The sequence below is a fragment of the Bufo gargarizans genome, chromosome 1 (assembly GCF_014858855.1).
Source record: "Bufo gargarizans isolate SCDJY-AF-19 chromosome 1, ASM1485885v1, whole genome shotgun sequence".
NCBI classification, from domain to species: Eukaryota; Metazoa; Chordata; class Amphibia; order Anura; family Bufonidae; genus Bufo; species Bufo gargarizans.
The window spans coordinates 609,371,864-609,383,502 of NC_058080.1; the positions used below are offsets into that span (position 1 = coordinate 609,371,864).

Genomic DNA, 11,639 nt, shown 5'->3' on the forward strand with positions numbered 1-11,639 from the left:
CTCCGCAGGACAGGGGATAATTGTCTGATCGTGGGGGACTGACCACTTATCACCCCACTAATCATGAGAAAGAGAGCGTCTTGTTTACCTGTTTGAATGGAGCAGCAGTCACAAATGTGCGCTACCACACAGTTTCTCCTATTTAACTGTATGGGAGTACAAGCGCTAGGATATCTGCGGCAGTCCCATAGTGTTAAATGGAGTCACAGCGTTGATGTGTGACCACTGATCCATTCTGTCGGGGGAACAAGGGGTCTCTTTTCTCCTGTGTATAGGGGAAAGTGTTTTTCATGGGACACTCCCTTTTAAGATTCATTACCTGATAAAACACCAGGTATTCCAGCAGTGCCATTCCTGTGGAAACCGCCAGTCTTTTTTACTATGACAGAATTGCTGTTTTTGTCACCTCACCTCACAAAAAATTGGATAAAAAGTGATCAAAAAGTCAAATGTACCACAAAAAACAAGCCCTCATCCAGCTACATTGACGGAGAAAGGCTATGTTCTTATATATGGTGATCCAAAAATTATGCAAAATTAATAAAACATGAAAAGATTATAGAAATTCATATTTGTATCAACCTGCAGAATAATATTATATCATATATACTGCATGGTGAACCCCATAAAACATAAAATAAAAACACTGACAAAATTTCCATATTTGCCTACCCCCCCTTCCAAAAAATGGTATAAAAAGCAATTGGAAAGTCATATGTACCCCAGAATGATAGGAAAAAAACTATAGTCCAACCCCCCAAAATACCCTGAGACAGCTATGCTGGAGAAAAATAATAATGTTATAGATATTAGTATATGGCAAAGGAAAATACAACTGATTTTTTTTTGATTTTTTTTATAAATGTGTGTTGCAAACTTGGTAAAACATGAAAAAAAATAATAATAAAGTTATCATATATAACGCATGGTGAACCCCATAAAAATGAAAATAAAAAACATTGAAAGAATTGCAACTTTTGCCCACCTCACCTTCCAAAAATGAAATAAAAAGCGATCAAAAAGTCATATGTACCCCAAAATTCAAATAAAAACTATAGCCTGTGATGCAAAAAAAAAAAAAAATTATGGCTTTTAAAAACATAATTTCAACAAATTCGACGTTTGAAACTCCATAGCTGATTGCGACATCGGACATTAATATTACAGTGTAAAATAGAAAAAAACCTTTAAAAAAAAATCATACTTACCTCATTCATTTAATCACGAAGAGCCAGCCACCGCCATCTTGATTGAAGATCTAGTGCGAAATTTTGCACGGCCTGTGATGAGGTCATCACGTCGGCCGGCATGGTGACTGTAAGATCCTTACCTGTCTCGCACTCCGGTGTGACCAAAAAGGGTCCCCGTGGAGCGGCGGGCCAGGTTACGCGTGTCTCCACTGATACATCAGATTTAACCCTTTTGCGAACCGAAACGGGGATGAGTTCACATGTGCGCCAGAGGGGAAGACCGCCGGGGTCTCGGGGACAGGTTGGTTAGGCTAGTGTCAGTACGCCGCGGCCGGGCTTGTCTCCAGTACCTCTTGCAGATTCCACTTTGGTGTCCATGTCGACGCGCTCGTACTCTTGCTGAGCCTGTCGGACATCCACGTGTACACTTGAGAACAGGTTTGCAAGATGATGCGCGGTCGCGCTGCTTATGCGCTTCGCCGACCAGTGATGGGAATAGCACCTGGCCACAAATTCAAAGTAGATTAGGGGGCCTGCATTGGTCTAATTGGCCAATGATCGGCCAAGGCCTTGTACACAGGTGTAGGGCAGTTTCATGACCTATGGGGAGTGGACACTTGGCGCCCTGGTATTTGTTAGCAGGCACATAAAAGATGGTTTCCCCGGTCGGTCACTGTCCACTGTTATCCTTCCCTTTCCAGATATAGGTCATAACTACTTGTGCTATTGACTGAAGGTTACCTGTACTCCGTCCTTTCCAGTGGGACCCAGGATCCAGAATCCCCCGTGACACATCCTTTCGTCTGGCAAGTGTGAACAGCCATTTAAAGCACGGATTGGGACTACACCTGGCTTCCCCTCGTTTTTGCATTCCTGTTATTTGTTACCAGTGAAGTTTGCCTGGACTTTGTTTATTTTCTTTTGAATAAACCACTTGCTTCATGTACACTGGTCTGTTTCGTTGGTGCTTTGCATTACAGTGACGTTGTTAGAGATGCAACATCTTACAGTTTCGTCTATTGCTAGATTAACTGCAGTTCATAGTTATGACACTAGATGTCGCTGTTACTAATGCTTCACTTGTAGTCTCTCTATGCATTTCTATGATGTGTTGTATTTCCTGTACATTGAGGTGCCAGTCACCATGCAACGTGACCTTCTGTTATTGCACGCATGTTCCGATAAACCCAGTTCCTGTTACTCCATAATGTCTGATCTGAATTGACTCAGCTGCACCCAGCAATCCTACTCTGCAACAGGTTATGGGCCCAGTGACTGGATAAAGCCCAGTGACCAGGCACGGCCCAGGCAGAACAGAGCCCCGAATGGAAGACAGTGTGGCTGATGCGGAGATTGACATAAGGAAGCTTTTCAGAGACATTTCCTGTAGACAAGTAAGACTGTTCATATATAAAGGAGGAAAAATGGCCAGAATCTCAGAGGTTAAACTCTCAGTGGCCAAGCTGAACAATGACAATTATCAGCTGTGGGAGTTTAAAGTGGTAATGCTATTATCCAGAGATGACTTGTGGGAGGTCACCACCACAGAGAGGCCACAGGACAATGATCAGGACTGGGACAAGAAGAACAGACAGGCACGGGCCACCATACGCTTACTAGTAGAGTATGATCAGCTCATTCACATACGCCATGAGGGCACAGCGAAAGGCATGTGGGATGTACTGAAAAGACTGCATGAAAGATCCAGTTTAAACAGCAAGTTGTTTCTACTGCGGAAACTTTACAAAATGAGGCTTAGCAGAGAACAGGACATGCAGAAGCATATAAACGCCATGCTGGAAGTGATTGCACAACTCAGATCAATCGGGAAGAATATAACAGACAGTCACACCGCAGCCATGTTGTTGTGCAGTTTACCCGATATATATACTGCACTGATCAATGTGCTGGAGACATGGCCTGAGACAGATCTGACACTAGCATTTGTAAAAACCAGGCTCATAGATGAGTACCAGAGAAGAAAGGAATTAGTGCAGGACTCCAGAGAAACCAACACCAGAACCGCTCTTAAAGCTACAGACACAAGGTTACACAGGAAGGAGACCAGGGTGTGTTTTGGATGCCACAAACAGGGACACATAAAGAAAGACTGTACTATATGGAAAGCAGAGCAAATGAGACAGAGTCCCTCTTATACTAAACAAAAGGTCAAAGCCACAATCTCTGATCCATGGGAAGGAAACTGGAACGCCACATTTAAAGCGACCGGCAACCATAAATGTCGAGGCTGGTGCATCGACTCGGGGGCAACCAGTCACATGACAAGTGCTAGAAGTTTTCTCACGGAACTTGATCTGAATAACAAAGAAACAATTTACCTTGCAGATGGAAGTAAAATACATGCAGAAGGATATGGGCATGGAACCCTTGTATGCCCTGATGATGCGGGACACAATTTAGCCATACCAGTGAAAGATGTGCTTTATATTCCTGATCTAGAAGGAGGACTCTTATCCGTGAATTGTCTAACAGCCAAAGGACTCACTGTAAAATTCCAAGGTGACAAGTGTTCTATCCTGGATGGCAAGCAGACAATAGCAAGTGCCAAGCTGGATGATCATCTGTATCACCTCAACACACTGAAGGAAAAGGTGAGACTATGTACACATAGTACACAAATGTGGCACAGCCGTCTAGGTCATAGACTCCCAGAATGCATGCAGGAACTACAAAAGAGGATCTAAGAGGATTGTCTGCTTGCCTTGTCCAGTTATTGTTACTGTGAATGTTGCATCAAATCCAAAGCTACAAGAGCAACACTTCCCAAAGTCAGTCAGAAGAGACCTTCAAGACCGCTTGACCTACTTCACGGTGATGTATGTGGTCCCCTAAACCCACCTACACCTGGAGGCAACAGGTACATAGTGACTTTCATAGATGACTATTCAAGATACACAGTCACCTACCTAATGTAACACACGAGTGAAGTTCTTGACAAATTACAAGACTATGTAGTAAAGACCAGTAACAAGTTTCAGAGGAAGCCTCTCATACTTCGGAGTGATAATGGAGGTGAATTTACAGGACATAAGATACAAGATTCCTTTAAACTGAATGGAATAGAACATCAAAAGACAGTCCCATACACACCAGAGCAAAATGGGGTAGCTGAAAGAAAGAACAGAACTCTGAATGATCAGATGTATAGACTCTGGACTACCACAAAAATACTGGGGTGAGGCAGCAATGGCAGCCACATATTTTCAGAACAGACTCCTTTCTAGAACAGTGGAGAAAACTCCATATGAACTGTGGCACAATGAGAAGCCAAGTGTAAAACACCTAAGAGTTTCTGGATGCAAAGCGTTCATCTACATTCCAGAAAAATAATGCACCAAACTCCAAAACAGAGCATTTGAAGGTGTCTTTGTTAGATACAGTGACCATGTTAAGGGTTACAGAATCCTAAATCCCTAAACAGACAAGGTTACCATTAGCAACAGAATAACTTTTGTTGAAGATCTGAGAGATAATGTAATGACAACAGAAGAGAAAACTGACACTGACCAGCCCACCTCTGTAACTTCTGAACAGTTGAAGTGAGTGCAGACTCTACCAGTACTGAAGAGCAGCCACAAGCAAGCTCCGACTCAGAACCGAGACGCTCAACAAGAGAAAACAAAGGTAAACCACCTGTACGTCTCTCATACAAGGCAAGCACTGCCAGTGCCAATGAACCTGCAACCTGGGAAGACAAATCTCAACTTTCAGAAGGGGAAGCCAGTAAATGGATAAAAGCTGATAAGGACGAGATAAAATCCATGCATGATACTAAAACATGGACACTCACAGAAAAACCTCCAGGGTTCAAAGATGAACAAAGGCCAAACCTAGTATGTAAACTTCACAGGAGTATATATAGCAGGGATGGCCAACCTGAGGCTCTCCAGCTGTTGCAAAACTACAACTCCCAGCATGCCGAGGCTACCTACAGCTATAAGCCTACAGCAGGGCATGGTGGGAGTTGTAGTTTTACAACAGCTGGAGAGCCTCAGGTTGGCCATGCCTGATATATATAGTCTAAAGCTAGCAGCTAGAGCGTGGAATATAAAAATAAATGAAGTGCTTATACATCAAGACTTTCAAAGTAAGGCTCCATTCACACATCCGTAATAATGGGTCCGCATCCGTTCCGCAAATTGCGGAACGGGTGCGGACCCTTTTATTCTCTATGGGGACCGAATGGATGCGGAGAGCACACTATGTGCTCTCCGCATCCGCATTTCAGGAGCATGCCGCCGATCTTCTGGTCCGCGGCTCCCGAAAAAAATAGAACATGTTCTATTCTTGTCCGCAATTGAGGACAAGAATAGGCATTTCTATGGGGGTGCCGGACGGTGTATTGCGGATCCGCAATGTGCGCCTGATCTTAATTGACTCCGCTGCACCTAGCAATCCTGCTCTGCAACAGACGTCATACGTTGCCACGCACAGGATTTCGTGCGAGATCTTCAATCAAAATTGTGGTGAACGGTTCTTCACGCTGAAACGGAGGAGGTAAGTTAAGTATGTTTTTAAATTTTGTACCGCTCAACACTACTCTGGAGGACTAGTATTTTTAAAAATCTGTCAGAATCTTAAAATTTTCCAAAATTAAATCCGCTAATAATTGACATGATGCTAGCCATCCAGCTGGGTAATTTCAGGTGTGATAATACTATGCTGCTGAATAAAGCCATTCTTTTATTAACATCATCTCTCGTTTGCTTTCAGGTTTCCAGAGCTAGCAGCCATTTGCAGGAAACCTGGTACTTTTATCCTTTATCCTGGAGCTGAAGCAGCTAATTTGGAAGAGCTGTCCCTAGAAGACAATCATCACCCGCACTCCCTCATCATAATAGATGGCACATGGAGCCAGGCCAAAGACATATTCTACAAAAATCCTCTTTTTCGGTTGCCAAAGCAGGTAAATCGGGCTCATACCACTATAAAATGAGTGCCTGCTCGTGTTCCATAGATCCAAGTATTTCTTAGTCTCGGTTTATTTATAGAGAGTCGCTGTTCATGAATCATGGCCGGTAACGAGACAGTGACAGACAGTATTCAGGCTTGCTTACACCTGTATTTGACGTTGTCATAACTCTGCACCTTCAGGGATGATTTTGGAAATATTTTTTATGATATGATGAAAGGGCTGGCTGGTAAGTTACAGCAGGAGGGAGTATTGACTCTGGAGCTCTGCTGTCATTTTTATCCCATTCTTAACCTTTCCTGAACCATACTGAACAAAGATGGAAATTAAAAGTGTTTGTTTTATTAAAGATCCGCCCTTGCGATTTTTCACAGAGGCGCTGATCAGACAGAACGTATAAATTGTGTACGCCAGATGTCAGACTGGCTATATTTGCTAAATTATACTTCTGTTGGGGTCATGGTGAAGAGGGAACCTGTGCCGAGTTGCCGGCATTCATGCGGATAACTGTCATCTATCATTTTTCTAAGGACAAATTGAGTGAACAAAATTGCTAAATTGCTGCTTACTTTATGTTCTCGTGACAATAGTTCTTTTTCTGTCGCCTATAAAATACAGATATAGCATTAATTTGAATAGTTGGAGTCATTTTCTACCGATCTAGCAGTGTAACGTTTCCCTCGCTTTAGTGTAGCTGAGTGCTTTGTCTTTTACTGTATAGAGAATTTGTGGAACAGTAATTTACTGTAAGCCGTCATCTATCTGCATGCTGATATGTGTTTAGGTAATTGTGGGGTCATCTGTTAACGCTTACATGGTTATATCCACCAGGTTGTTATATATGCATTTATAGGGAATCTGTCACCATCTGTTTCAGACGCCAGTCTTAATACCCCGTTGCGCCAAAGCTATGTAGAGGCGCTGTCCTCTACAGTAACTTCGGCGTATCCACTGCCTGTCTAAATGTATGCCAGCTTCCTTTTTTTTAGACCTGGTGTGAGCGGGGAAAAGTCACATATTGCAGGCGCAAATAACCTTTGCATTGCAATCTGCGCCAGAGATACATCAAAAATTGGCATATATCTGTTAGTAAATGACCCCCAATGTCTTGTAGGGCTAGCTGAGCTGCATGTAATGATACCTTTTACTTAAAGGGCATCTGTCAGTAGATTTGTCCCTATGAAACTGGCTGACCTGTTACAAGTGCACTTGGCAGCTGAAGGCATCTGTGTTGGTTTCATGTTCTTATGTGCCTGTATTACTGAGAATAATTAAGTTTTAATGTATAGGAACGCCTCCATTGCTCCTAGAGGTTCCTAAGGTCTGTCTCTCTGTATTCATAGTAAGGTTACGGCCAGAGTGTGAGAGAGGCGCTCATAGGGTAAATAGGTCAAGATTCGACAGCTTCCTTCAAAAACGGGTGGATATAATAAACTCACCTGTTTTTGGTTGCACCGAATTCAGATGCAGCTGTATTGAAGGTAGGCTGTCAGATTTGTAGGTAACAGGTTGGTGCTGCCAGATGCGTCAGGAAACCCTTAGGGCGAAGGCCAGGTCGCCACTCGGGTAAATATTGGAAAACGTATCTCAGCTTGTCATGGTGGAGTGATGCCAGCCAATATACGATCGTAAGGCGCATAACCACAACCCGATGCTTGATACAACAAAGTTTATTACGAGACAACGCGTTTTGGTGTCTCGACGACTCCTTTATCAATCTGTGTCACCCCAGTTTAAGTGCAGCTGGGTGTATACTGCCTGGTTCCTTTCTAAAAAGTTTTACTGCAGCAATTTCTTAGTTTTGGCCATTTAAAGCCTTTTTCAAACTACTGTGGTAAAGTGTATGGAAAAGTCTTGGAAATGGGTGTGTGACGAATACCACACCTCGTACCCGCTTGACATTGGCTACGTCGAGATCACGAGACGCGGTATGGTCACGGGTTTACCTAAAACTTGACGTTACGCCCTCCAGAGGAGCAGGTAGGGTCAGCTTGGTACAGTTTACACAAACATCTCCTGTCCATTCGGGCACAGAAAGGCAACAAGCTGAGAGAGCCTTTTCACTGCCGCAGTGAAAACAGCGCGGTCTCAGCCCGGGTATCTGCCACCAGCTTCTCATTTGATATAAGCCCGGTCCGCTAACGGCATTATATAGGGTGAGAAACACGGACGTGGGGATTCGTGATCGAGATACAAGATAGCACAAGATTAAATTATATATTTAATTGCCGCAAGGGCACACTAGATATAACACAATATACACAGAGAATATATACAGTGGTCTGAGGTTACAGATACAGGTTATATGGGTAAAACAGGATTAAACAGAGCAAAAGTCAGTTACCGGGTAAGGCTACTTTCACACTTGCGTTCAGAGCGGATCCGTCTGAGACGGATCGCTCATATAATGCAGACGGTGGATCCGTTCAGAACGGATCCGTCTGCATTATATTGTAAAAAAAATTCTAAGTGTCAAAGTAGCCTCAGACTGGATCCGTCCAGACTTTACATTGAAAGTCAATGGGGGACGGATCCGTTTGAAAATTGAGCCATAGTGTGTCATATTCAAACGGATCCGTCCCCATTGACTTACATTGTAAGTCTGGACGGATCCGTTTGCCTCCGCACGGCCAGGCGGACACCCGAACGCTGCAAGCAGCGTTCAGGTGTCCGCCTGCTGAGCGGAGCGGAGGCCAAACGCTGCCAGACTGATGCATTCTGAGCGGATCCGCATCCACTCAGAATGCATTAGGGCTGGACGGAAGCGTTCGGGGCCGCTTGTGAGAGCCTTTGAACGGAACTCACAAGCGGAGCCCCGAACGCTAGTGTGAAAGTAGCCTAAGATGAAAGTTCCTTTCGGTTGTGGTGTGTTCTTTGCTGTAGTCACATGAAGGGCAGTGATCTCAGCTAGTTCCTAGGTCCTCCGAAAACATATTACACAATGTGACCCTTCTTCAGAGAAAAGACCCGCCCGCTTGCTGGCACAAGCCTTTTAACCTGTAGCCGGCCCCTCCCCTCCCAGCCTTTGGGAGTAGTCCACCCCCCCCTGCTGGACTGGCTGCAAATTACCCACAAAACCCTTTAGGGTTCATAGCTCCAGTCCAGAAGGTCACAGGAAGATGGTTCTGGGACCAACGGATCCGCCTGGGTTCCGGCTTCAACTAAGTCCAAACTTGATACCATTAGTTATTTTCTGTGGGGAGATACGTATATATCCCTTCCCTGGCATCCCACTATCAAATCAAGAACATAGGCATGTTCCTCGTGCCAACCGGGACACAAATATGTATCCGGTTTGCGCCTGCGATGGCCGGGCGATTAATAATTCCTTATGAAATGTAGGTGCCAACATGTCTGGGAGGTATCATTTATCTTGGGCAAGAGCTGAGACCCCCTGCTGGGAGTTTTGCTGCAGATTTGGTTGCCTCCAAACTGGCTGGTTGAGGTGTGACTCCTATTAAACTGGGGCCTCCTTGAAGCCTGGACCCTGGGGCTTTCTTCCTTGCTAGCTGACAATCAGATGACTGGGGGGTGGGAACATATTTTGCATGTACACTGACTGTGTACAAGCCAAAAGGTGAATCCACTGATAATCAGGGCTGCCAGTAAATAATAATCCATATTCCTGACAGGGTGTATGTCTCACCCAGGTTCCTCAACTGGGTGAGGTAAGTAAAATCCAGAAAAGTTAAAGTGGTTTCAGCAAGGTGTAGGTTGCTGAGACAGTTTTGTTAAAAGTTCAAGGGCTTGATTTTATTTGGACTGGGAAGGTAGGTTTGGTAGTGGGACATCCCCAGTCCATCCCATTCCCAGGGCAGGTTTTCCCCTAGACTGAGGGATCACCAAGTGTAGCCAGCTGGGATCGTAAGGGGGAAATAAAAGCACATCCCAGGCTGTCAGTCAGAGAGAGTTATGCCTGTAAAAGTCTTGGAAGATGGCTACCTTGCAGGCTAGAGACGCCGGATTCTCTGTGTGTGACCTGCGCTAGAAACTATTCTGTATTAGTTAGAGCCGAGACGGGCAGGAGTTTATTTTGTTTGATTTATGTTCTGTGGTGCAGGAACTTCATCGTACCTAGTGAATTATAACTGGGTTTGCCTGTAAATTGACGGAGTGTCATAAAATAAAGCTTCGATTTAGACTTTAATCCTGTTGTCTGCAAACGAATCTGTCACCGCCGCCCTGCTTGAAGAGAGCAACCCCTTACACTACGGTATTAATAAAATCATAGAAAAAAACAAGAAATCTCCAGCATTATCTTAGGTATCATTATGTTTTTTTCTTTGATTTTCTTTATACCTTAGTTTGAAAAAGACTTTAAATGGCTGGAACATAAGAACTAAGAAATTGCTGCAGTCAAACAATAAAACATACATTCCAAGCAAGAATACATATTTTTGTTTCTTCTTCTTCCTGGAGTTTATTCAATACTACTAAATCAGGTGGGAACACGACTCCAGTGAACCTGTCTTTAAGAAGAGCAGTGTGCGACTAAGCTTTTTCTATGTGCTAGTAACCCAACAATAGGGCATGGCTTAATGAAAAAGAGGCAGGATTTTCTGTGAAAGGGGTTCCGGTATTGAGTTTCGTCACAGGGGCTCAATACTGTAAAAAAAAAAATTCAGTTTTATCCTAATGCATTCTGAATGGAAAGCATTCCGTTCAGTATCCATCAGGATGTCTTCCGTTCAGTCCCTCTTACGGTATTTGGCCGGAGAAAATACTGCAGCATGCTGCGGTATTTTCTATGGCCAAAATCCTGGGACACTTGAAATGTATTAATGCTGCAATCGGTACCAAGTGTTCTAGAAAACCCGATCCGGTTTCCCGGTCTGTGTATGCGCAGACCTTTAAAAATGCCCCAAAAAATAAATACCGGATCCGGTTTTCCCGATGACGCCGGAGAGACGGATCTGGTATTTCAATGCATTTGTTAGACGGATCTGCATCTGGATCCGGAAACTAAAGTTATCCGTTTGCATACGAATTTCCGGATCCGACAGGCAGTTCCGACAACAGAACTGCCTGCCGGAATTCTATAACGCAAGTGTGAAAGTATCCTTAGCTCAAAAGTTGCTTCAAACTAATATTTGGAGTTAGACAAAAGTGTCTGTCTGGCCATGCACCTAATTTTTTTATCCAGCCTTTGCCACTCTGTCCTCTATGGTCAGACAGAGTGCTCATATTTAACTGGTGATCCCTAGGCTTTTCGTTGGGCATCAAAGACAAGTATCACTGTAGAGTACCGTGCCCCTGTCCAGCCTGGTGAGGCAACCCCTGCATTGAGGCAAGGAAATAATGGAAACTTGCTCAGCTGTTTCTGTAACTTGTACATTAGAATATGTAGTGAAGGAATCACTGAGAAGAAAGCTGTCATGTATATTCATGTAAAATACAATTCACTTAAAGAGGATCCATCAGCATTCCTGACATGCTTATGGAAATTACTGTATTCCTCATAATATATTAATTCTAGAACATCTTTTCATACAATTGTGTTTTATCATTCTTCTGTT

At 43.8% G+C, this 11,639-nt stretch overlaps 1 protein-coding gene across 1 annotated transcript in view; it reads left to right on the top strand.

Annotated features, from left to right (window-relative positions):
* DTWD2 (DTW domain containing 2) overlaps nucleotides 1-10,466 on the top strand; it is a 180,270-nt gene extending 169,804 nt beyond the window's left edge. The window contains exons 5-6 of the mRNA XM_044282411.1: nucleotides 5,925-6,117; nucleotides 10,428-10,466. Of these exons, the coding sequence (XP_044138346.1) occupies nucleotides 5,925-6,117; nucleotides 10,428-10,466 (232 nt within the window). The remainder of the gene's footprint in view (nucleotides 1-5,924; nucleotides 6,118-10,427) is intronic.
* Nucleotides 10,467-11,639: the final 1,173 nt, after the last annotated feature.